This window comes from Lagopus leucura, unplaced genomic scaffold (genome assembly GCF_019238085.1).
Source record: "Lagopus leucura isolate 7727_CA_CO unplaced genomic scaffold, USGS_WTPT01 Super-Scaffold_100002, whole genome shotgun sequence".
Taxonomy (NCBI): Eukaryota; Metazoa; Chordata; class Aves; order Galliformes; family Phasianidae; genus Lagopus; species Lagopus leucura.
The window spans coordinates 89,265,256-89,292,750 of record NW_024962263.1 but is presented as its reverse complement, the minus strand read 5'-3'; the positions used below and the strand labels follow the sequence as shown (position 1 = coordinate 89,292,750).

At 43.2% G+C, this 27,495-nt stretch overlaps 1 protein-coding gene across 2 annotated transcripts in view; it reads right to left on the bottom strand.

Moving 5' to 3' along the window:
- ADGRB1 (adhesion G protein-coupled receptor B1) overlaps positions 1-27,495 on the bottom strand; it is a 198,265-nt gene that overhangs the window by 105,233 nt on the left and 65,537 nt on the right. For both annotated transcript variants that reach the window (XM_042870068.1, XM_042870067.1), the window contains 8 exons: positions 25,984-26,090; positions 24,909-25,103; positions 23,859-23,927; positions 19,333-19,441; positions 18,414-18,557; positions 15,647-15,722; positions 11,713-11,815; positions 10,068-10,111 (listed from right to left, as the gene is read on the bottom strand). In XM_042870068.1, the coding sequence (XP_042726002.1) occupies positions 10,068-10,111; positions 11,713-11,815; positions 15,647-15,722; positions 18,414-18,557; positions 19,333-19,441; positions 23,859-23,927; positions 24,909-25,103; positions 25,984-26,090 (847 nt within the window). The remainder of the gene's footprint in view (positions 1-10,067; positions 10,112-11,712; positions 11,816-15,646; positions 15,723-18,413; positions 18,558-19,332; positions 19,442-23,858; positions 23,928-24,908; positions 25,104-25,983; positions 26,091-27,495) is intronic.

The following is a 27,495-nucleotide window of genomic DNA, read 5'->3' as shown; positions in this document are numbered from 1 at the left end:
TTTCCAGATCCCAGGAGGAGCCGGAAGAGCTGGCAATTAACAAAAGCATCTTTTGCACTTGTAAACTGAATGAATTGGGTGGAAACGAACTGGGAAGCTGTGATACCATTTGTAACAATGTTTCTGAGACAACAATGCCTAAATGGTCAGAAAAGCAGCAGAAAGGGGTGGATGGGGATTTCTTCTTATAGCTGCATGAAAAAAAAAAAATCAAGAGAACTGTTGTCCCATTAATGTGATACTCCTGAGGACGATTTGAGGGGATGCACCTCCCTTTCCTCTCCACACCAATTCCTTGCATGGGCATGGGGGGTCTCCTGTGTGGTGGTCTCTGCTCCATCATGTGCTACACCTGAGCAGCAAGTTTCTTTTGCCTCTATCTCGAGCAAAGCAAATTTCATCTCCCTCCTCACTCTGAGTCAAGGGGATGAACAGCAGAGTCTCGGCTGGGACTGATCAGTGCAACTGACTGCAAAATGCTCTAGTTGTAACACAGCCACAGCCCTATGTGCTACAGCCCTGCCCATCACTATGCTATTGCTAACTCCCCATGTGCAGGGATGTGTAATTTATACCTTGGGTATCGAAATTCCTTCCCACCAGGTATCTTTGCAGCTGAAGGCTGATTTTCTCAGCTAGTATCCAGATCTCACAGTAATATTAGAGACCTCCTTCTGCTCTCCTTGTATCACCATGCTTCTGACATCTCCATGAGACTTTTTTTTTTTTTTTTTTCCTTGAAGGAATGTGAATTTTTATAGAATCATAGAATATCCCAAGTTGGAAGGGACACATAAGGATCATTGAACCCAACTCCTCTTAGCTATGTGCACTGCAGAACTCTTCCTTGCTCCTGCTCTAGTTGATACCATTGCTAAACAGACCCTTGGCACATAATTGTCAACACATTTTCTGGAACAGTTTTGACCCATGCATGGGACACGTGGACTGGAAAGCCCCTGACTTCCATGACAGAATGCTGCATCATTCATTCAGCCCTGTTGGAAAATGGAAAGCTTATATACTCCAGTTGACATCCCAAAGACCTGCAACAGCATCTGCTGTACTTGTGCCCCAGTCTCAGTACTGGCAGTATTAAAGCTGCAATCAGACCAAAAAATATACATGTATATTATATGTATATTGGTATATTGGTTACACTGAAGACTGCTAGGCAAAACCCTTCAGAATGCCCTTGCTCACAAGCCTTGCCTACATTTGAAGGATGCTCAGCATTCCTTAAAATTGGGTGCATGACCTAAAATCACCATTAATATCTACCAATAATATCCACCAATAATATCCACATCAAAATCTAATAGAGCTCTCCTGGATCTTCTCTGGACCCCAGTGCATCTCCTAGTTTGGGACAAAGCTGACTTTTGTTCATAACCTCCAATACAATCACAGAAGAGGACACCAAGGAAGACTGTCCTCAAAGCTGCAGATTTCAACCTAGGAAGATCTTAGCTCTTGGTGGGTCATACTTGGAGCCTTCCTGCAAGGCTCCAGGCTCCAGTGAAGAGTGAATTTCTTCTCTGGCAGCTCTCTGTCAAGGAACAACTCTCTGCCTTATTAACCATCACATCAACATTACCTACATACATTAAACCACCTTAAGCAGAGGGCAGTTTGAGAAGATTAATATACATGATTTAAAGGGTCAAAGTATCAGAAAGAACCTTGACAAGTCTGAAAATCATTACATGCCATGTTGCTGCCCAGAGTGGTTAATGGGACCATTTGGCCTTGCTGCATCAGTTAGTATTCTTTCTCCAGCTCCTGACAGAGGGTTAAAAGTAATTCCAGTAAATCTACTGGTCAGCATGAAGAGAACCTGTCCTTCCAGGCTCCATTTTAGGGCCAATTCTCTTTAATGTTTTGATAGAATCACAGAATCATGGAATGGCTTGGGTTAGAAGGGACCTCAAAAATCATCCAGTTCCAATGCCCTTGCCATGGGTAGGATTGCCCATCACTAAAGAAGTCACTAGATCAGTGTTCTATTCATCAATATCTTGGATTCAGGACTTGAAGGTATACTAAGTAAGCTTGTTGATGACACTAAATTGGGAGGAACTGTTGACTTTCATGACAGTAGAGAGGCTTTGCAGAGAGATTTTAACAAAATCTGGGAAATCACCAGCTGTATCACATATAAGAAGAGCAAGTGTTGACTTCTGCACCTGGGATGGGGCAACCTTGGATATTTGTAAGGACTTGGGGACAAGCAGCTGGAGAGCAGCCCCACAGAACGGGGTCTGGGGGTAGCCAGCAGGTGGGCTTTGCTCAGATTCTTCCAGGGGAGCTTAGTTCCACCTGCCCTATGACTCAATGTGCTCTGCCAGCTCCAGCAGCAGATCAGATGCGAGACGATGATTTTCCCTGCAGTGGAAGAAGCTGTCACTCTCTGTATCGAGCTGGTTGACAGAGCTGGCTGGCTCCTGCATGCGTTTGCTAATCTGCTTTGCCACACGGCTGAGAGGCCACCTTTAGATTTCCCTGGACATGGAGGTGTCCTGTACAATCACATGCTTGGTCTTGCAGCAATTGCCCTGAGCCTGTGTGGTCCTGTTCTACTTCATGAAGGAAAAAATTCACCTTTCCTCACTTGCTGTTGTTCACGCAACCAACACACAATGGGCAAAGCTGACATGATGTGACTTTATCTCACATAGAGAAAATTTGTTCAATCACAAATCTCCCTTTTTGAACAATCAATTCTCAGTAATAAGTGATAATGCTTATTTTCCCTATTTATTGTCACTTAATGGAGATCCTCACTCCTAAATTTCATGACATTTTCAAAAGCTGTCAGATGTTATTAGTGCAATAGATTCATGGAAAACTGAGGCACAAAGCTTACATTGATTTGTCCAGACATACAGAAAGTTCATCATTAGATGAAGGCTGTATCCCAGGCACAGTGTCCTCTTTTTGCTTCTGTATTTTAGCAGAACATTTTATCTCCCAGTACAGTATAGAAACAGTCAGGTGAAAATGCAAATAAAACCTTTTCTCCTCTTTAAAAAGGGGCAAGTTTTCCCTATCCTTATTCATAGTGTCCCAATTTTCAGCAATTTCCCAGTGCATCCATCAATCCTACCTATCTCTAAGCAATGAGATGGATGCACAAATCTTTCTCTGCACCTTGATCATTTCGTATGGGCTCCCACCATTAAAGCAAGAACTCTGCAAGATATCTGTGACTGGAAGTGACAATATTGTCCCCTCATCATTTCTCCACTGCAGGACAATCCATCACTTGGGCTCTGGAATATGTGATATTGTTCTTTAGTGGTTGCTTCACAAAACGAATAAGAAAGTAGAAATATCAACTCAGTAGGGTTTTCTTTAGCCAAGTTGATAGAGACCAAACTTGCACAAGGTAGTCAATAGATTTAAAGAAAACTGGAGTCCCCATTATTTGAGCAGTTTTAAACAGTTGTGATGATGGTGTGTATTACTGGATTTCTGGCTTGCATGCTGAGCAGTCCATGAATTTTATCACAAATGAGAGACCTTGAGAAGTTCATCAGAACTTGGCTCAGTATTGCAATAAATCTGAGCAGGAAAGTCTGACAGGGAGACTTTTTATTGTGCTCTAAGCAGAGACAGAGAGGACACTTTTTTGAGCTCCCACCTACAGCTGATCACTTGTGCTCTGAACAACCCTGGCCCTGAGATAGCTGTAGCAATGCCACACTTTTCCATGTCATGTTCCTGCATGCATAAAACTCTAGCTTCCAAGAAAGAGAAACAATGCTCCAAAGACAAGTTTAGAGAGAGGAACATCTTGCTCTGGATCTAGATAAGACTTCTTGCACTCATAAAAGGGAGAATAAATCAATCCAGCAAAAGAGTGCATGGAGGTACAGGCAATCTGCTCTGAATTTTCACATACTGACACCATAGACGTTTTTCTCTCCTCCATACACCTGAGTCTGCCTTGAAGATGCTTCAAAGCTGCACCTCATTGGTTATTGAGTCATTGGAGGTAGAGTACACCAACGATGGCCTTCAAGTTTTCTTTTTTACTCTGCACTCAGAGGTCTGGAGCTGTGAATCAGAGCTCTCCATTAGCACAGACAGCTGCCTATGCTGGGTTATTACATTCTCAGCACATACAAGGGATGTGCAGGCAAACACTGAATAAAATGCAGGAAAAATATGCCAGGGAATGGGTCCAGCACCCATTTTTCTGCTTCACACAACCTGAGAGGACAAGCTGGATTGCCACCATGTGTCATCAGACACCCTCAGCAGCCTGAGGTTTCCCTGCCAGGTGGCCATAGAGGGAAATGTGGCTGCTAAACTTGTTCTTTCCCATCTGCATTAGGATGTTGTAGCTTCAGAGCAAACAGTTGGAAATAAGGAGAGCAAGCAGGGATGAAGGAAGGAAAATGCAACCCTGTCCTGATCCATGTGGTACCATGGATCACAGCACATATCCTGCACTGGGTCAAGGCTGCAACTTGTCCTGCTGAACCCAAGGGCTCTTCCCAACAGGAATGCCTTCCAGACTTCAGTGTGTGTCTTCTGCCAGTTCCATAAACAGAATTAATTGATTCTGTCCATACTACTGACCCTTTCAATAGCAAGCAAAGCTGCAGCATTTGATTCAAAGCCTCTGAATCCTCTCTTTCCTTTCTGTCAAGATTTATTAAACCATGCTTTGTTGGCAGGCAGCAGAAGCCCTGTACTGTGCTGCTCAGCTTCTGCATCCTGTGATATGAAAGAGAAAAAGTCATCTCTTGCTTTTTCCAGTCCCACAGACAATGGTGACTGCTGGTGAGTAGCTTAGCAAAGGCCAAGCAGTCCCTTGGAAGCAATTCTGGTCTATACTTCCAGCAGCACCAGCACCTGCTCCCTGGACTCATCTACCTGAGCAAGCAAGGAAGTCAAATCCTTGAGAACTGGAGACGTGACCTGGTTTCACTGCATAAGCCCTGCCATGACCACTCTCATTTAGTGCTAAAAACTGGCTCTTGGGGCTATAATTCAATGTGACTGAGTGCACACTGAAGGTGCAGTCAGCTAGGCTGAATTAAAGCTACTTTCAGCTGGGTTTAAAACAGAGGAACTAATGGGCTTGAGCAGCAATTCAGATCAACCACCCAGCATGTCCCTGTGTAGCACTGTGCTGCTTCTGTCCATAGCCATTCCCTCAATCCCTCCACAAGAGAAGCCAAGAAAGACAGCATTTGCAGCTGGAGCTAAAACTGAAGATATTAATTAAAAGAGCTGGAATAGAGGTAATGGCAAAGCACAGCATAGACATCCTGCATAGGATCACATGAAGGATGTACCTGCAGCTGCAGTGTTGTGGTAGAAAATCTGTAAGATATACAGTACACCATGCATTGGTCCAAAGAGGAAAGAAGTGCATTGATTTCTTATGGGGCTTTAGGGCAGTAAGAGACTTTCCTTTTAATCTTTTTCAAGCAGATTCATCAATCTTTGTCAACTATAGCTGTGTTCTCATTTGATCTACAGCTGCGGCAAGGCCAGGAATGCACTAGGTGGTGTGCAGAAGGAAAGGGAAGCTGTTTCCTGCTGTTAACAAACTGTCTTTCAAAAGGGCAGTTATTTGGAGATGGATGTGATGGGCCAATGTGAAAGTCCACATGGGATGTTGTAGAAAGAAACCCTCTCTAGAAGAAATGCACACGTTTTACATGGCCTCCAAAAGAAATGAATGAGTAACCACAAGGACTGGAATTGCATTAACACCCTGGAAGGCACAGAGAACAACAACAAAAAACAAAACAATTACGCTTTTCTTTTTTATCCAATGCATCAGAGGCTTTAAACAAGTAGGGTAAAGTCCATGCAGCCAATGCTGGGCCCTGCTCCTTATGGTACATGTAGCATGCATCAGTGAAAAGTTTTCCTGTAATTTTGTAGGACATACAGTCAGGAATTTGGATATCTCGGAACTGTGTAGACTAGAGATTAGAGATCCCATCCTGAAAATAGGAATTTCAGAAAAATCATTTGCACTGTCATATTATTGAGATCGCTGGACTATAAACACAACAATGACTGAAAGAAAAGGGGAAGAGGAAGGGGAAGGGGAAGGGGAAGCGGAAGGGGAATAATATAAAAATCAGACAACGTGCAAGAACCAGAAAGCACTTAAGATGATTAAATCCATCAACTCCATTCATGCCATCCCAGCAAGAGAAAGAGGGAGCATGAGACCAGATCCTGCCTGAATTTTAACTTCAGCAGACCTAAGCAGATAATAATTGCTTCAGATGAAAACCCTTGGAGAAGAGCCAGAGAATCCCAAATCATTCTCTGATTTCAACTTTCAATTTACCCAGCCAGTGCTAAGCTCATTAATCATACTTGCAGCGCAGAACACAACAGAAATTAGTCTCTGATCTTCTCCCCTCATACTTGATGATGTGTGGAGTTGGGGGCAAGAGGAAGAGAAAAGAGATGGAGAGGTGCCACCCATGAATCTAACAGTCACTTGGAGGGGCTGGGATTAATAAATCAAAAATCCATTATTAATAATACTAGCTTAAATATCTATCTAAATGCAAATGAATGAACACTGGGGGTTTCTATTTCTTTAATGTGCTCTAACAACTCTGTCTTAGAGGAAGCACATGCCTACATGGTTATTGTGTATTTTAATTGCAATTTTACAGTTCAACCCTCAGTGTCCCATGGATTTTAAGTGGTCTTAAAGGGCCACAGCATGTTTTGAATTTCAAGGTCTAATGCGAGAATTGCTTTGAGTTTCCTGCCCCTGCACACTGGTCACATTAAATGCAAGGGGTAAATCTAGAGGTTGGTTTGCTACAATCTGATGGAAGTTAGAGCTCCAAGGTATACAGTATCAGATGAGTGAATGGAGACACAAGGAAGGTTCCCATGGCTGACCAGCCTTGAAACAGGAATCTGCAGAGCTATGCAAGGAGCCAGCAGTATCTTCTGAGTAAGCAACATCGTATCAGGCTGCCTTGGGTTGCATGGAGAATACAGCAGGGTGAAACCATACAAAATAAAGCTGTAGAGCCATTAAATTGGTCAGAGCTTGCAATTAGGATTTATTTAAATTCATTCACATGCACAACCGTCTTTTGAGGCCAATCAGTGGAATAAATTCCAACGTTTTTTAAAAAAGGGAGTAGTAGGGAAGAGAAGGTAAGAAACAAAGGGGAACTCATGTAATATGGTCTAATGATGGATGTCCTTGCCCACAATAGGGAGGTTGGAACTAGGTGATCTTTAAAGTCCCTTTCAACTCAAACTATTCTAAATTTCCTGGCTGCGCGTCATCAATCATGAACTCAAACATGTACCAGGCAACAGATTCAGGGTAACCTAAAAATCCTTACTCAAAATGGGAAATAAATATCTAAAAGTATGATCTAAAATCCTTGACAGCTCTAGCGTGCAGCTCAAGTTTGAGGTGAACATTCAGGCCCGGACAACAGGGTTTACATAGTTTGCCCTTCATTGGACTTTGGAGACAGCAGTGGAGGCAACTCAGCTTTTAAATGTCATGCAAACAACCTTGCAGCTCCTGTTGCCAATTCTTACAGGATCAGATTTAGCTTTGGAACATGCCCTTGCAAAACCTGCAGACACCAGCATTTTGAAGTTTTCAACTACCTAAGATGCAAGTGTTGTTGGCTGAAAACACTTGCATGTATGCATGCACATACTCACCAACACACACACAAAGCTGAATTTTAGCAATAACATTTGTGCAGTCTGCTGGGATTTTGGAAACCATCACTGACAACAGAACCACAATGTCAGTGCCAAGAAATCACCTGCTGCAGTCTTAGCTATGAGCCCGTCCTCTGATCACAGAATCATAGAATCATTAAGGTTGGAAAAGACCTTCAAAATCATGTAGTCCAACCATCAACCCATCACCACCATGCCCACCAAACCACATCTCTCACTGCCACATCCCCACAGTTCTTGACTACCTGCAGAGAATGTGACTCTATCACCTCCTTGGCAGCCTGTTCCAATGCCTGACCACTCTTTCTGAGAAGCTTTTCCTAATGTCCAACCTGAATGCCATGGAGTTGTAAGGATTAGAATGAATTCCTAACGTCTTGCACTTGTAGAGAGAAAAGCACAAGTTGCCAAGCCTTGGGATCAAGCACACAGAGCAGCCAGACTTCCCATGACAAGGCAGAGTCAACAGTGTTGTTCTGGGCACTGCTTTGCCATTCTGCAACGGCATCCAAGCTTCTCACCCTTCATGTTTCTTACACTGAGCATGTATCAGTGCCAATTCTGACAGATATATATCCAATCTGAATGGCACCATACTCTCTTGGATATAACCACATGCAGACTAAATTTTGCTCTTTTCCTTCTCATACTACGAAAAATAAATAAATAAATAAATAAAATAAAATTAAATGGAATAAGTCCAGATCTGAGCACAGGAAGGAAATATCTCCAACTTTCTGGGCATAATTTTCTCACTAGGACTTTAGAAGCAAAAGAAATAAAATGATGTGAAGACTAGAAATCACATTGGTTCCAATTTTTGCCTTTACTAGCCAAAAAAAAAAAAAAAAAAGTTGTACACAAATGCTCTAACCCCATTCCAGCACAGAAAGACAGGAGATTCAATCCTGTCCTTGTTCAAGCCTTGCCTTGAGTCTGCCCACCTATAGACAACCCTCTACTCTGGGCTGACCTACAGACCTGGCGCACAGATAATATAGTACAGTCCTAATTTACTTATTTCACATGTGTCTTTCTCCGTGAGGTCACCACAGCACTCAAGTCCAGGCCTTGCTCCTGAGTAGCAATTGTCCTCCAGTGGTGAAGTAATTTTCACTACAACCCAGAGGGGCCACTGCTGCCCTGGGGAATAACATAGGTCTGATTTCACAAGCTCAGATTTTCCCTGGGTTCCTCAGCTTTCATTTGGATCCACTGATACATGCCAAATTAATCACAGGCCAACAAGAACTGACTGCAAATATGTTGCCCGCCTATGTGTGTATAAGCTACTTAATGGAGCATAAAAAGAGAAGAATAAAATCATTTTTCAGATGCTGCAGATAATAATAATAAATAATAATAAAGCAGAGATATGTGCCAAATGCATGAGATCTCAAGGAGAGAACCTGAGTGTAAGCAGAAAAGGAGTAAGGTTAGTCTTCAAACTGAGATGCAAAAGTCAATGAAGTAAAAACATCATTAAATGAAATACTTTGGATCCCCGTCAAGTTCATTCAGGATTTAAGACTGCACTTTCAAAATGTGGTGGTTTATTTTTTGTTTTTCTTTAAAGATATAAAATCCTTGGCATCTATTTTCCATGTGGAATCCATAGTGCTGGCCCTTTTTATTAACTTTGGATTTTTTTTCCCTGCTGACTACAATTATATCACTCAAGGAATCCTGATCAGAGTCAGCAATGGCAGGAATTATCATGGAAATCATATTATTATATCACAATAACAAAACCATGGTAGGCTACATTTGCAACAGTAGATTCTACTTTTGCACTATTCTCCTTATGGTGCACAGTTTGGTTCTGAGCATTGAAAAGAACCAAACAGATACATCTTGCTCATTTTAGAGCAACCAGCAGATGATCCCACGAACCTGGGTCTCACTTATTCCTCATGCTGCAAAGTCCAAAACTGAAAGAATCAGAATGAGAAAGCTACCTTTGCAAAATGGAGGCTGAAGTCAAAGGAATACACAGCTCCCAGTGAACAGAAGAAGAAACATCCCTTCTCAAACTGAGATGATTTCCTGCTATAGGTACATAATGCTTACAGCACACAGAACTAATTATGCGCTACACTGGCAACAACTGACTGCAGTTCTTCAAATGTAGGACTGGCAGTAATACACAACAGAGAGATGTATCTATAAGAAGAAAGGAATTGTTCCTACTATGGCAAAGGGCTTTGCCAGTCATTAAGTTTGACACAAGAAAAAACTAAGTAGAGGAGAGTGCAAGCAACTACAACAGACTAATGCATCACTGATAAACTGTGCTGATTTCACCCCAAAAACACTTGAGCCCATAAGAATAAACAGAAGCCCACAGAACTCACCTATCAGTTTCATCCCACAGGATGCAGGTCTGGTTGGTGGTTCCCTGTCAGAAAAAAAGGAAAAAAGAAAAATGAAGCAAATCAGTGCTATACTTTCTATGGGGTATTTGAGGGAATAAGAAAGCAATATTCAGATCCCATCGAACATCTTCCACTACTCTAAACATGCCATATCTATGAAGTTCTATATTGACAATCACAAATGTGAGTTCTTGGAACACCTTTTTCCCTTCTTGGTTTGAAATGTAAAAATAAAACGGGCCTTAATTTGTTTTTCATCAACACAAGACCTATGCAAGGATATGACTACATCTTTCCTCTCTCCACCTACTGATGTTCTTCTTCCGTCACAGAATCATAGAATCACCAAGGTTGGAAAAGACCTCTAAGATCATCCAGTCCAACCACCCACCTATCATCAGTATTTCCCACTAGACCATGTCCCTCAGTACAACATCTACACGTTTCTTGAACACCTCCAGGATTGGTGACTCCACCATGTCCCTGGGCAGCCTGTTCCTGCCCCTGACCACTCTTCTGGAGAAGTTTTTCCCAACATCCAACCTGAATCTCCCCTGGTACAACTTGAAGCCATTCCCTCTAGTCTAATCACTAGTTGATTAGATGAGAGAAAAGGCCACCTTAACACAACCTCCCTTAAGGTAGTTGTAGAGAGCATTGATGTCTCCTGAGCCTCCTTCAGAATAAACAACACCAGTTCCTTCAACTGCTCCTCATAAGACTTGTGCTCCAGACCCCTCACCAGCTTCTCTTTCCTTCTCTGAACATGCTCCACGGCCTCAAAGTCTTTCTTGTAGTGAGGGGCCCAAAACTGAACACAGTACTTGAGGTGCAGCCTCACCAGGGCTGAGTACAGGGGATGATCACCTCCCTGCAATTCTATGATTCTATGATTCTAAAGCCACTGAAAGAGGTTTAGCACAACTTCTACAGCTATCTTTGTGCACTTTTGAAAACTCTTCCCCAAAAGTCCAAAGTACAGACATGACAGACCTAATATTCATGTTCCTGAGCCTCAGGAAGACATCTGAAATCCACAACAAGAGGAGTCTTTAGGGCAGTGTAAATGTCCATCACATACATCTGCTTGGGGTTGCACAGGGGAACCTGGAGGGAATATCGTCTGCCTTTTACAGCACTGATCACAACATTAATATTCATGTCTCTAGTAATCTCTGCAAAGAACATTTCAAGCATCAACCAAAACAACTTTTCCCCTCCATCTTCCCCTCACCAAGAAAGATCACTGTCAGAGTCCATTTTTCACTGCATTTTTTTTGGCCTCAGAGAAATGATCTCTCTGGCACAATGTAATGTAATGTAAATCTGGGACAAGTATACTCATGTTCCTTGTGCAAGCAGTACACCTCTGCATCAGCAATGCTTGAGCAAGGAGGCAAAATTTGAAAGGCACAGCACTGAGAAACAGCGAGACCCCAACATCAGCCCAGACTCAGGATGGCAGAGATGTGCCTCAGCAGCCTGATTAAAAGGAGATTAAAGGATTCTGCAGTGGCAAAGACAGTTCAGGAGCCCAGTAAATCTGCATCCTTCTTCATAATATTCCTCCTCAGCAGAAACATGCACAGATGTGGGATAGTGAAGGTTCCCAGGAAAGACTTACATTGTACAGGTGGGAGAATTCAATTTCCAAAGGGGTGAGAAGGGACCGGGGAAATGGCTTCACAGTCACAGAGATGACTCTGGAGTTCAGAACAGTGCTGTTCCTGGGAAGAAGGGCAAAAAGAAATGCTTTAAGAGGACTTGGAGAAGGTGATGAATCCCCACTGCATCCCTTTGCAAAATAGACAGTCCCATTGAATTCATCACTGTGGCACAAGTTTTAGTATATACGGTGCAGAAGAGATTGGCACCATTACTTTATAATGCTTTCAGAGACTAGTGATGTAACCCATCCTCTGGCCTTTGAGATCTCCCCACTGGATGCTAACCACCTAAATACACAACAGATCCTGGTATTTCTACAACACAGAAAGAATTGTCTGTCTAAAAGTATGTAAAGTCCACATGACCAACCATTGAAAGTGCTGCCCTCAAAGTATGCCATGAAGGAATTAGAAGTAGAATGGGAGCTCCTCCTACAGCCATGGACAAACAAAATTTCTCCCCCTTCAAAACTTCATCACATCTAATGGCATTGGCAAAACCTGGCATTGGCAAAAATTTCACTCTTCTATCTGCCTCTTTACAAAATGATTACTTGGAGAAGATTTGTACTTGCTTAAGCATGAGAGGGTTAAAAAAATAAACCACAAAATAATTAATAAAAGTGAACAAAAGATCTCAAAACCAAAGCAAAATAAACCTGGAATCATCCAAGAATCTGTCAGTGGATGCTCAGCAAATGACTATTGTCCAATGGTAGGAAAAGCAGAAAGAACAGCAACAGTGTTTTAGAAAGTTAAAGAAAAAAAAAAAACAAAGCTGAAAAGAAAAAAAGCCAACAAATTATTACGGTTAAAATTTAATTAAAATTGGGAAATAAGAAAATGAAGCACAGAAGTCAGTCTACAAAGGTTGAACAAAGAGGGAATTCAATAGGAGTAAACATCAGCTTTATGCTTTGAAACGTAGGTAGCTGTAGATAAGCTGAAAAAGAGCTGCTGAAAGGTAAAAAATTTTATGCGTGGCTTCTTTAATAGCTGGGTCTGGAAAGGTCAGTTCTTTTTTCAGCCCTGTTCAATATTTGCGTGAACACTGTCATGACTTCCTCATGAGGAAGCTGCAGGCTGCCATGAGGCCTCCCCTCAGCCTCCTCTGCTCTCAGCTGAATAAATCAAGGGACCTCAGCTGCTCCTCGTACACTTTGCCCTCCAGACCCTTCACCATCTTCTTGGCCTGCCTTCAAGTGCTCTCTAACAGTTTTATGTCCTCATATGTGGTGCCCAAACCTGCACCCAATGCTTGAGGTGAGGCCGCATAGCGCAGAGCAGAGAGGGACAATCCCTTCCTTCACCCTTCTTTGAGAGTTCAAAGCAGAGACCCAGAATTGATCCAGATGTTGGAAAACAAGCCAAGAGATGTCTTTTGAAAGGCATGTCTGGCACTTTCTTGCATGTGGAGGAGACACTCACACAAAGGCCCAATGTGTAGAGGTGAAAATCAGATGAATTGAGCCTTAAAACAAGAGGCTGCCTCCTAACAGAGAAGGTATTAAGAATCTGAGCAGCTTGCCAGGAGAAGTGAGGGCCTCAGCATCATGGGGAATCTTTCAGGAAGAAGACGAGTTGCTTTTCTTTGATACGTGCTGTAGGCCAGCTTCTGGGAAGGAAACCAAACACGCTGAGCTCAGGCTTGAGCAGGAGGTCAGATTTGCTCAGTGTGTTCCTACACAGCTAGAAAAGGCATGCAAACAGCTGTAAACATGCTCATTGCCACACAGGGCCATCACGCCGCTGATTCTGATTGTTGCATGCATCCTCTGCAACAGAGCCCAGCTGGGACTGAGTGATGCTCACTTCCCCATCTTGAAAAACTGCACGTCTTGTATGTCCCTGTCTCAATGGTCACAGCTGTCAAGAGCCACAGAGCTCTATGGATCTGAGGGACAGAGCAATGTGTGGCTGAGATAAGAGATTGCCACGTGGGGGAGGTAAACTGGGACAATTAGGAAAAGCTCAGCTGGTACTGTTTACCAAGTTCAATTTACACTGTATTATACAAATACATATATATATTAGAGGAAAAAAAATCCCTGCATTGAGGCAATGTGGTCAAAACCAGGATCTGGCACCTCACGTGTGTCCAGGAGATATTTTCACTCTCTAGATAAGTGCCACACAGCTACATGGTTATTTATAGACATTCCCTTTTTTCTTCCTATGTCCATTTGCGCGGTGGTGAATTAGGAGGTACTGTTCTGCTGCTGCTTCTGTTACCTCCTTTTCTTTTTGCCTTCTATAGCCACAGGTGATTCAGAACTCTGCATTATTTAAAGAGGGACTGTCCTTTAATTAAGGAACATCTTAAATCAGATCTCCTGTGGGAACGTTGTTCAGAGGCTGCGGCTGCTGCAGCTGCTGGTTATCGGAGCTCATTCACTGCTTGGCCAGAAAATGCTGAAATACCACTGGATCATTTGAGCCAATGATGTTTATTGCCCTTCTGATCTAATTCCCAGTGCTGTAATGGAAGATATTACAGAATACAGTTAGCTTGCTAATTCCTGTCTGCACTCACTTGGAGCTCTTTTGCCAGAGCTGAATCTGTAGGTATTTAAATGATTATCAGTGAGGAGAGATGCCCTGGTGTTTATGGTAAATGGGCTCACACTAATCAGTGCAGAACAGATTTAGAAGGTGCCTTAGGATTCTTAATTTACGGCCTCAGTACGAGCCTCAAAAAAAAACCAAAACAAAACAAAAAAGGAATACAAATAAGGAACAAATTAAAAAAAAAAAAATTAAAAAGAGCAAGATAGTGAGAGAGAAAGGGAGAGAAGAAAAGCGAAGGCTGAACACAAAAGCTTCAGTGCCCAAGGCAGTTTGCAGCAGCCAGAATGTGGTAGACATGTGCAGCCAAGCATGTCACTCCACTCCTCTCCTCTCCTCTCCCTGAGTCCGGCTCTCCCTGAGCCATGATGCTCTCAAAAGGTTCATCATGGTTGGTGGCTCCTCGGTAGCTTGAGAGAATTGGGGCAGCTGGGCATCCTTCCCCTTATCATTTAAACCCCTTCAGATCCCTTATAATGAGAAATGGAGCAGGAGGACTCATTGCTGGAGGAAGAATAGAAGAGGTGAGCAGGGATTGAGCAGCACCAGCACAGTGGTTCAGCTTGAAGCAGGGTTGCACAGGTGAGAGAAAGGTTTCCTCCCCCTCTAAAAAGCAATGTCTGATACACATTAGTATGATCCTACCTGATTAGAGGTTGGTGGGGGAACAAAATGCATTGCATCACCAAGTCAAAGCCTGCTACATTGCACCTTTGGAAACTCAGGGCTCTGCAGCCAGGAAGATCAGCAGGAAACCTTGGTGATATCCCTAACTGCCTGCTCTCCCTAGGCAGCCCCCTCCTCATAAAACCACAGGATATCAGAATGGTGGAGATTGGAAGGGACCTCTGTGGGTGATCCAGTCTAATCCCCTTCCTCAAGCAGGTCCACCTTAGCAGGATGCCCAGGACCATGACCAGGTGGCTTTTGAAGGTCTCCAAGGAGGAAACTACATAACACCTCTGGGCAACATGTGTCAGCGTTCCATCACCTACACAGCTGGTAAGTGCTTCCTTATGTTCTGATGGAAACCCCTGTGTTGTTTGTGCCCATTGCCTTTTGTACCAACACTGGGTACCACTGAAGAGAGCCTGTCTCTGCCTTCATTGCATACCCCTAGAGGTATTTATGGACATGGATGAGATCCCTCTGCACCTCCTCTTCTCCAGGCTGAGCAGTCCCTGCACTTTCAGCCTTTCCTCATGGGAGAGGTGCTTCGGGCCATTCGTCATCTTGGTGACCCTTAGTCACCCCCCTCCATTATGTCCGGTTCTCTTGTACTGGGAGGGGGCAGAACTAGATCAAGTACTTCAAGTGTGACCTTACCTCTGGAGCGAGAGAATGTTGCCCACATTCCGGTACAGCACAGTCCCTACCACGAAGACTGAAGAGTCGTCTGTCTCTGCAGGACACCAGAGGGAAGGGAAAAAGACAACAGCACTGAGATAATCCAAAAGTTCATCTGTCCCCAGCTAAATTCTCTCCACCCCAAAATCCACCAGTGTAACACACAGAGAAGGGACAGGACTGGAAGAGGCTGGATTCAGTTCTTTTTCCTCTTTCATTTGTTATGTTTCCAAGGTGACATCCAAGGGCAGGATTGGATCTCTTATTGGGGCCTCTGTTGGGGTGCATCCATTGCCAGCATCACTACAGTGGGATGCAGTGCCTGATGTCACCACATTGGGTCTCCATCAGACCTGTGAGAGGTCTGAACATTTTTAGGATGACTCTGGTGCCTGCCCCCATGCAAGACTCATTCTGGATGAGCGCTCTCCCATTCAGAAATCCCACTAATCCCTCTGACAGCACCACAGCAGGCAAAACTGCAGGCCGAGAAGGTCTCTTACAGCCACCCAGAGGCATTTGGACACATCCACTGCTATCAAGCCATCAGAGAGAAGTGCTGTGCTTGGGCTGACAAGGGCAGGCAATGAGGGGAGATGTCCCACTGTGCCCGACCTGACCCCATAACTCATGTGCTGCCTCAGGAGGACAGCAGATGAGCCTGAATCATCTGTGTGACCTCTGAACACATCACTTGACCTCCTCCTCTGCCTCGCTCAGCCCAGCTGCAAATTCGCTGGAATATCCCTGGAAAAAGCACAGGCAGTAGAGGCATCCCTGAGGTTGAATTGTCAGAGTGGAGAAGAAATAAGTCACTTGGAGATGAGGAAGTTTGGGGATGTATCATGCTGTGGGGCTTATCTGATGTCTCCTACCAAAGCTGATGTTTGAATGCACTCATTTCCCCAGAAGGGAAGATATAGCTCTGGATGTCTGTCAAATTGGGCTCAGATGAGATAGCAGGTGAAAATCAGGACAGACTGACAGACAGGCTTGCAGAGCAATTGTCCAAGATTTGTCTTCCTAGGAAAGTCCACACAGACTTTTGGCCTTTGTCATGAATCCCTCTGCAACCAAGGATCCTTCTTCCTTTCAATAGGGTTTTCTTCCTTTTTGCTAAGAGAATGCAGTAGAACATTTACAGAAGCAATGTGTGTTCCTATGAGAGTGTGAGCAAATAAAATGCTAAGTCCCACAGGCTGGGTTACCTCAACACCCCCCAGAAAAGGCAGAGGATCCTGATCAAAATAGGGCTGGAGGACTGCCTCTTTTGTTTTGAACAAGGGAAGGGCAGTACAGCCTTGGTGGAACAGAACACCTCAGAAATGTGAAAACTGAGAGGAATTTGGTTTTTCAGGGTAAGCATCACATTTCGTTTGCGCAGTGGCTGCTGCTTAGGAGCCTTACAGCGCTTCTTTGCAATGATATCTGGGAAACAGCTCAATAGGGGAATAAGTGATACCTCCAAGGGTAGGTGTAATCACCAGAGCAGAATCAACTCTGCTATGTCTGGACCCAGAAGTTTGTCCAATGAATGATTAACAGTATACAAAGGTGGAAGTTCCACACCCTCCTCTAATAAGCTGAAATAACCCTCTAAACATGTTCCAAGTTCTTCTAGGAAGATAATGCTATGTTTAAGGCACTATAAAACAGAAGGAGTTTTGTTGGCTTTGGTCCTTGCTCTGCCAGAAACTCACCCTTTATCCTTGAGTCACTTAGCTCTTCTCAGCCTCAGGTAGAAATGACAGCAATGTTATTTCCATCTTGAGTAAGGAAACCTATGACACGAGGTCTTGGTATGACAAAGCCCAAAGGACTTCTGACAGACATAGCTCATTGTCTCTTGCCTTTGTACCAAGGAAGTACAGCACATTCTGGTGCAGTAAACAGCAGCTTGCTCTCTCAAAACCACTAATGCTATGTGCAAGGCTGTCAACAAGGGAAGCCCACCATTTCCCTGCAATCAGCCTAATTTAGAATCCTGTCTTTGAAAATCCATTGATCAATTCTGCCAAATGCTAAGGCTCACTGCCAACACAGGAATACTTGTTTGCATTGGCTGCTGGCTCTGGCATCCAGGTAAAGGCTTTGCTAGCAGAGTCAGATCCATCAGTTGCTCAGCCTGATGTGCTAAGCCTCAGCTGTTCACCTTTGGATGGCTCTTCCAGGACCGGATCCAATCTCAGAGGACATAACAACATTGTTTGCCTGCATGGCTGTCACCCTGCCACAGCTACATTTCTTATGCTGGTTAACTATACTTATAAGGCACCCACAGAGACCACTACGGGTGTCTACCCCTATTAAAAACCCAGAATATTCATAGGGCACATTTCAATTCCCAACCTTCCTTGCAGAGAGAGAATTGGAGACTAAGCTCAGTGCCTACATGCACCAAGAACAGAGCAACTCAGAAAACACAGAGATGTTTTCGCATTATTGCAGGTTCAAAAGCCTTAGAAGAAGCCTTAGAAGCAATCATCAAGATAGTGTTGCCCTGAGTTTCTGTGCTGACTCTTTCTGTTTTTTAAACATGATGATGATCTTGCCCAAGGAGTTCAGATTTGACCCTTGGTCTGGCCACATCTAAAAGCCTTCTTTGCACTCATCTCACTGTGGTGAACTTCTGTGAGCCAATCCAGCTCAGCTGGAAGGAGAATTTGAAGACAGCCAAATGGAAGGAACCTCTGTTAGAAAGTGAATATGATATTTTCTTCTAGGGAGTTCTGACTGTGCTGCTTACCTGTCAGCCCCGAAGACAGGATGCTCTTGGAGACAGTGACCTTGTCTTCTGAATTCTTGGCCCAGTCCACCATGCCTCTCCAGCCTTTCATGGGGAAGGTGATGTCAGTTGCTGCGTTAGCTGGCAGCTTGTGAATGCCAAGGACTAGAGAGAAATAGCAAATAAAACCAGTGAGCAAGACTGGCCTCAATAAATTCACACAAATTGAAAAACCCGCTAGAGTCAATACCGGAAAATCAGACAGCAAAGCCTGCCTGCCTGCACTAAACCTGGAAGAGATGAGATACTTCTACTCCAGGAGTGGCCAGAAGCAGATGCTTAGGGAATTATAAGAAAGAGCAAAGCAAGACTTCTCTTGTCTTGTCCTTCCAGTTTCTAGCAGTCAGCAGGACTTTCTCAGCTTGTGGTTACATCCAGACAATGAACTTTAATAGCCACCGATGGAACTCTCCTTTGTGCAGTTTCCTAATCCCATCATGAGCCAATCTGTATTTTTTGGCTTCTGCAGCATCCTCTGGCAACAAGTTCCATGCTGTGATTGTGCATACAGCATAAATCAAATACTGCCTGCTGTTTGTTTGCTGTCTGATCACTTCATTGGCTGCTGTGCAGCTCTTGTGCTAAAAAACAAAAGGAACTAGCTTAATTCTTCCCAGTTTGTCATCTGTTCTCCGTTCATGGTTCTATAGACATCTCACAAACTATTTTGTGCCCATCTTTTCATCAGGCTCAAGTCCTAGATTATTTGGAGAAAAGCTACTCCATGGTTATGATCATCCACATCTTTCCCCAGACCTTATAATGTTCCACCACCTGCTGCCTTCCCTCTTTCCCTCCCCACATCCAAGATTCTGCATACTGCACTGCAATTACAGGTTCCTGGGGTCTCTACCCAACATGGGAGTGCAAATCAACTCACCCAGATTGTCTGTCACTTGGTAGGAATCCCGGAAATCCTTCATGCGAAAGCCGATGACATCAATGAAATCCTCTACAAGCCTGAACAACTCCTTGGCATTTGGCCCTATCTGCAGAGAGAAGGACAATACTTAGTAGCACAGCTAATAGAAAATGCAGCTAAGGGAGCCTAGAAAAACAAAGGGGCAAGAAATAGTAATTCATAAAATTGAGGCTGGAGGGCAGTGTCTCAAAGCAAAGCAAAGAAAAATATCTGGGAATCTCTGGAACAGAAAATAATCTACCTCCTTTCCTTCAGGATTCTTTCTACTATTAACCACTTGATCCAAGCAGATAAGTTATTGCTAATGCTTGCTATGGCCCACCCCTTGCAGTTAATGCAAGAAGAGCAACATACCAGGACAGACTCTTAGCAGCCATGATTAAATGTAACTACGTGCTCTTTCCAAGTCCTTTGGCTGGAGTACCTGGCCCAGCCTAGCAATACACAAGCCATTGCCAATGCAATTGCCCATCCAGAGGCATCACGATAGAAGGTGAAGAAGTGGTCCATGTTGAAACTCTGCCCTATGTCAAATTTTGAGAGCTTTTTCCAAGCCTTAGGTTTCCCTGTCCCTCAAGTACTGCAACACTTGGCCTCACAAAAAACTCACAATTTCTTCTGACTGTGTATATATATCTATATTTCCTACCAAGAGTGACTCCACAAGACTTTGCCTCTATTAGAATGGTTGATTTTGCTAACAACCCCGTGAAAGCAAACACACCAAACCAAAAACTCCAGCCTACTTTAAGGATAAGGGTAGGTTTCTAGCAGGCTGGTTTCAGGTTTGGTTCCAGGAGGGATGTTTGGGAGAATGTTTCTCACACGTAGACAGCAAAGAAGAAGCACAACTGGATCTGAGGGGATAAGCAGGAAACAAAACTGAAGGAAGGGCTCACTGCTTCTCCTTCCTCTTGGAGCATCTCAGGGAACTTTGGATGTCTATTTGATGAGACACTAGAAAAGAGGCATGCAGCAAGCTGGTGAGTGCAGAGATCTATTCTGTCTTCCATTCTTATTCCCTGTTGAATTTCCAAGGGTTGTTCTTTGGTCTGAGTCTTCCTCTGAATCAAAGACCAGCATGCCATGGTGCACTTCAAAGAAATCCAGACTTAAATTCTCATGGAGGGAGGGAAGAGCATTCTCAAAGGCAGGAATCCAGCCCCTAAACATTATTCTTGAGATCAATCATGCTGTGTTCAGTGACACATGCTTTGACCACCCTAGAAGAAAAACCTTTTAAACTACTTAACAACCTTTAAATTACTTTAAAAACTTCTAAAATACTTAAAATACAGTTAGACTAGATGATCTTTGAGCTTTTTTTCAACCACAAAGACTCTGTGATTCTACTTCAGCTAAGTCCAGTACCTGAAGCACTTGAAGCCTTGAATTCTCATCTGCCTATGAACAGAAGAGGAAGAATAGTGCTGCAGGAGTTGTTTGTATATTTAATACAGTCATTTGTAACTCTATCTGGTACTTGATCACAGTTTGCTGAACCAGATCCCTGACACAGGCATCTCACCCAGTTGTCAACCCGAGTCAGAAACTACCTAAAGAGGAGACCAAATCCTAGCAATGCAAAGGGCTAATTTTGGAGGAAAAAATTGGTCCAGCAAACGCACACTTAGCAATGAACTCCAGGATCTAATGTCAAATCCCAGGCACCAGATCACATAATTCTACGCAGAAAGCATCATCATCCCTTCTTATGCTTTCCCATTCTGATTGCAGGATATCACTCTCCAAATAACCAAGTTGATTTTTGCCCAGACAGTGTTGGATTTTCTCTCTTTTTTTCTTTCTTTCCCTGATATCTCCCATATGATAAAGATATTGGCAATAATTCTTATTTGCCTGTATTTTACTGGGCATGCAAAAGGCTGTCAAACAATAACTGGTTTTGCAGTGACTGATTTCATAAAAGGTAACCCACATGAAATGAACTGTGCTTACTACCTGTCTTTTACTCAAGCACAATTGCCTGCAGAGGTTTAGCAAACATGATGAGAGGTCAAAGAAAAGCAGTCCAACTCCTTACATCTCTTCATTTCCTTTTCCATTACTATTACTTTTTTTTTCCCTGGGGTTATTGATCTTTGAGGACAAGCAGGACAGGAGGAGACCAGGATGGCAGCAGAAGGAAGGCTGTATGGCCAAGGAGGAAAGGGGTGGCCATGCATGACACTCTGTCTGTCTATCCAAAAGAATACTGGTGAGACTAAAATTGTATCAAGATCAGATCAAAAAGTCCTGCCAGTACAGCAGGTGTGCACAGAAGGAGAAAAAACCAAGGAGACTATTTTTAACAGTGTATTTTTATATTCTATTACAGATTGAAAACACAATGTCACATTAACCCCAAGCTACACTGGCCGTTGTCTTTCAGGTTTCTATAATAAAACAGCTAATGTAACCTCACCAAAAGCATGATAGCCCTTCTCTATCTGAATGCCTTTCTGGTTTATTTTCTTTTATATCTTTTCCCCCCATCTTCCACATGGGGGGAAGGGGGGGGCCAAGATGGCACATGAGACCATAATGATGTTGGGTTTATTTCTAAATTCTCGTTTTAAAGGAAATGATTGACCTTGTGAAATACGAGGCATTGGTTTGCTCCCTAAGCTTTGAATGAGAAGGACAGAGACTGCTGAAATCTTTGCCATCCAGTGCCTGAAGATTTCTGAGGCCATTTTCTGTCTTAAAGTCATGGTGTTGTGCTGTCATCACTAATTCCACTAAAATAAATGCCAGGCAAATATTTTCTTCATGGCAATTTAGAGCATCATAGTTCCACTCCTTGCACAGGTTGATGTAATGGTGAGGGCAGGCTGGGCTGTATCTATAGGTACAAAGAACAGATTGCACAGGGAAAGCTGATGGGAACAAATTGCCAGAGAGTGAAACCTGCAGCTGTTTTTATGGAGATCAGCAGGATTTCCCTGTTGTCATGACAACTCGGTAGACTCCTCTGCACTGTTCTCAAATATGTACACACACCTGTGGTCTTGAAATTGGTCCCTTATCTTGCCTGGAGTTAGACTATGCCATCCCCTTCCAAAGGCAATGAGAAAAAAACAGATCTCAGGGAGAAAGGAGGGAAGGATACATCCACAAGGCTGCTCAGCTCTTGGTCGAGGTCCTGTTGCTTGAAGAAACCATAGAGCACCTGAGTACTCCTGTTTCAAGTTCTGAACTACCAACGAGTGTGCACATTTAGTGAAGACTCCTTCCCAGAAGACTTCCCTGGTTGGACTGAAGGTTGGCTTTTTTTTGTGCATGTTAAACAATTTTTTCTTGTTTGTTTAGTATTTTCAATTTGTTTAGCATTGTCTCTCTGATGACTTTCACAGCAACAAGAGATGGTTAAAAAGGGGCTGCCATGTTCTGATCCACACCAATGGGTACTTTCCATAAGACTGATCACTCATAAAGGCTCTCATGTTCCTTGTCCAGGTTACTTTTTATGCTGTGACAAAAAAAGAGCTGGTATTTTTGTTCCAAGGAATAATACTGAGAAAAGGACATGGAAGGAATGAGCATTACTACTGTCCAATTCACCAGAGCTGCTGCTTGTCTGAGGCAGAACCATTTCACTCTTTCCCATTTCACTCTTTTCACTGCATTGAGATGAAGATGTGGAGCAGCTCAAGGGCTCACCAAGGGAATGGGAAAGGAGTAGGTCTTACTGAATTAAAGTGCAACTATGACAGAAGATACAAAGGACAAATATGACATGGATAGATGAACAAACCAGTATGCAAGGGCTTAGTTAGAGAATTATTATGCAGAATCTCAGTATTTGAGAGGACAGAAAGTAAAATATAACTGAATTTTTGCTCATCTCATGCTGAACAGAACCAGAAGCTCAGGCGAGCAGAGCACAACTCTAAGCAAGGAAATCCTGCTTGTCCTGCACCTTTGTAGCCAAGAACTCAAACCCATGTAATCCCATTGCTTTATCTTGGCATGAGGAGAATTATAGCAAGCCAGGAGGGTTATCAACTCCAAATCCAGTCTGATCTTTGAGAGCTATCCAAAATTTGGTATCCACCAGCAGCTTTTTTGCTCTTACTCATGCAGAGATTCTGATTTAGGGCTAAGATCCTGTGGGTTACAGAGCTACTCAGCCTGGCACTGAGATCTGAGATCACCCAAACAACCAGTTGCACATATCAGCTGATTTATAATAACTCCTGCAGAGGTGGTCAACTCTGAAGCTGATCAGAGCTGACCATATCCAAGTAGTTTCTCTCTTTCATTATAAAAAATTATCCAAGGAAAGCAGCAGTGATGGGTGGAGATATTTCCTGGTCTGTGGCAACACGAAACAGATTCATGTTGCACAGAATGCAACCAATGTCTTGACCAATGTGCTGGTCAAGAAGAGCCATGCAGACCATTGTAAACACCCCCTTGTCATGGCTTAAGCCTATGAAGAAGGCTTGATTTGTTTCACAGAAGGTGCTGAAGGTTCATACCAGCTGAGCTTCCTCCCACTTGTCCCGGTTTTCCTCCGATAAAATGTTGCTGATGATCTGGACAAAGTTCTGGAGAAAGGAGACAAAAGAGGAAAAAGGGAAGAGTTAGCAAAACATGGCCTTCTCTAGGAAGGGCATGGTGGTACACAAGGAACACATAAGAATTATCCAGGAGACCTTTCAAGGTACTGTTCCCAAAGTTTCCCACTGCATTTGGCTGGCTTCTGCCTCCAGAGATGTAAACAGTAGTAAAACTTTTTTCCCAAGTTTTTTCTCTCTCATTCCTGCTAAGGAACAGGACTGGGAATATGTCTTATTTTCAGTGTTGAAGATTTTAAAGAACAGATTAGACAGATATCTGTCACAACGTGGGTAAATACCGTTGATCTTGCCTTGCAGAAATCAATTCCTACCCTATTTCCTACTATTTCCATTGCTTTCCAGCATAGGGAAACTTACTATCTTTTTTTTTTTCAGTGACTTTGAAAGAGAAGCAGAGATGGATCAAGTGGGTGCTAAGCCTTGTAGTACTTTGACCATGAAACGCACAATGAGAAGGAAGAAGACAAGATATTTTGAGACCATTGATCTTTTTCTCAAGTTTTGTCACCATTTGCAGATACTGCTGGATCAGTTTAATGTTTCAAGTTGTGTGGTGCTGATCAATCCCAAGTGCATATTTTGTACCACTCCATATGCAACTGCTGAAAGTAAAATCCTAGGGTGAGAAGCCATCAAGACATTCTCCCACATCAACATCCAGCTACCCAATATCACAGGGTCATCTTACATCTAGTCATTAGGCTGTAGTTCTTTCCAGTATACCAATTAACTTCCAGTGTAAGTGCTACCAGGTTGTAATAGTTCAGAGTGACTTTGAATTTCAAGATCTTATTTTATAAGCCAGGGAGAAACAATCTCAAAGGGAGGGTTTGTTAACAAGCAAAGACACTTCACTTGGGCAGAATATAATCCCGTTGTTCATCAGTATCAAAACAGCTCAAAAAGAGGTAATCAAACCCTGAGCCTTATGCAAGTGGCTCAGCTCACCTGCACATCTCCAGAAGTTGGGCTGTGATAAGCCCTACGGAAGATCTCTGTCATGTTCCTGAGTACATCAATGGTGGACAGCAAGTCTCCGCTGTAGCTAGTCCCATCCTGGGAGATTTCCACAAGGTTCTGGAGCACTTCTGACAGCCCATCTCCCATCAATCCACGCTGAGCTTTGGAAAGATGCTCCCTGGTCTGAGGAACAGAAACACAACAAACACTTCAGTGACAGTGAAAGTCAAGTTAATGAGCTCGGCGAAGGAATTGCTGGGGGAAGGTTTATGACCTTCTTTGTAATTCGGAACACAGATTAGACGAATCTGACAATCTTTGCTGACCTGACAGCCTGTGATATTTTTAAAATGATAGAAGAGCAAAAGTCAATTTTTTCTGCATGCCCACAAAGAAAAGGTTGTGTGTAGGTTCAGAAAAGATTATTCTACTACAGAAATGCTATTCTGCTGCTGACCCAAGGCCAGCTAGCAGAAGATTTTTGCCCTAGAACCTTGTTTTTTTAGTAAACTTGAACTATTTTAGCTCAGACTGTAGCTCATCCTGAAAAGGACAGTTTTCATACAGTCAATAGCATTGTAAGGCAAGCCATAGGAGACTAGCAGAAAAAGGATAATTCACCACAGTAGTAATTTTAAGTCTAATGAAAATTAAGTGTCTTATTTAAAAGTGTTACAATCACAGTAATTCTCATGGATAATGTGATACCAATGGATATCACAATGGATATTAATGTCCCTGTCCATTGCAGGTGAGTTGATTTAGGTGACCTTTAAGGGTCCCTTCCAACTCAAATGAATCTGTGATTCTATTACGTGGTGGAGGACATGATAAGACTTGGATTCTAACAAGCTAGGTATTAAAAGCCTCAGAGAGAAAACATTATGGTCCATGGATTGCCCGAGCAATCACAAGACAAAAGCAACTAGACAAAAGCAGAACAGAGCTGTCATCTTCCTTTTACATGGAAATCCTGCTTTCCTTCTTCTTTGTAACTGTGATAGTGTAACAAGTCTCTGAGGAGACCCCAGATGTGTTTAAACCTGCCGTCAGTTTGCCTTACCATCATCTGTATGTTCCTGTAATCAATAGAAACACACTTGACGTATGTTGGAGGTTCCCAGTAAGCGATCCCTTCTTCATCTAAAGTGCATCTTCGAAGGATTAGCCCTAGAAGAGGAAAGAAAAGAAGATTGGAGTGGGGACATTTGAAAAGCCAGGCACTCTCACGGAAATCACAATGGACAGGTCGACGCATCTATGCAGGCACAACTACAGACACAAAAGCAGCAGGGGCATCTGGAAAGTGATTGAGAGGTCATTTTTATTTCCTCCTCCTGCATTTTCTTACTAAGAGACAGGACAACAAAAGGAGATACAAATGAAAAAGTGTAACTGGGTCATAGTTTGTCTGTCATATGGTCTCAGTCATATCGCCTTTGACTTTTGCGAAGTCTTGTGTGGAGCCAGAAGTTGGACTCAGTAATCCTTATGGGTCTTTTCCAACATGGTATATTCTATGATTTTGTAATTCTTAGGCAAAAGAAAGTTTAATCAGTCCTGCAGGGCAGGCTTCTTCCCGGTTCAAGAAGTCCCACGAGCCTCCCCAGGTGGCAAAGTCTGGTATTTGCAACTGAAGCACTGACTGCTGCTGCCTACACAGTCTCAACAAAAATAAATATCCAACAGCACCATCTTTGCATCTGATGAAAAAAACTGAAAAGCTGCCTGCAGTTCTCCCCCAGGCTTTTCTTTAGCTTCAGTGTACAGTGAGTTTTGCAGTGGTAATCACACGCCATTTCAATGCAGAGGAACACATACCTCAGCGAAGAGAAAGGGGATAGGAATAGCCCAGGCAATTGCACTGCCATTTGGAAAGTCTCCGAGGAGCAGGCTTTGCTGGGTGCACAATTCCATTGCTACTGCTAAATGATTCAGTGACCTATGGTACAGCCCTTCTTCTAGGCTAGCATTAGGAATTACACTGACTGTTCCAGGATGCATGAGTCAACGAGAGCTTCAGGGTTTTCTGTGTCCAATGAACTTACTCATAAAGATTAAAAACTTTATGATTGCTACAGACACTCCTGCCCTATTTTATTTCCCTGCCTGAGAGTCAGAAACATGCAGCTGGGAACAATCTCCATCAGCAGAACATCTGAGCCTTCTCCCCTGTGTTATTTTCCACTTCTTGGAATATGTGGCCACAACATATAACAACTGAATGCCCAGGTACTATTGTTTCATACCACCACGACTGGACTCTCAACTTGAGTACCTGAAGATTAAGTTCACAGAGTTTCTATGATTTCTAAAAAAGAGAGCTAAGTATCACTGGGCAACCTGATCTAGTGGATGGCAACCTGCCCATGGCAAGGGATTTGGAAACAGATGATCTCTAAGCTTCCTTCCAACATAGCCATTCTATGATAATCAAAACATGACTGGGCAATCAAATTCAGATTTACTACTCTGTTTTATGGTCAGCAGAGAGAAATATAACACCCAAGTCTAGTCTAGTAGAGCCCACCCTGCTTTTGCAGAATAGGATGGAATTGCCGCAGGAGCCCTTAAT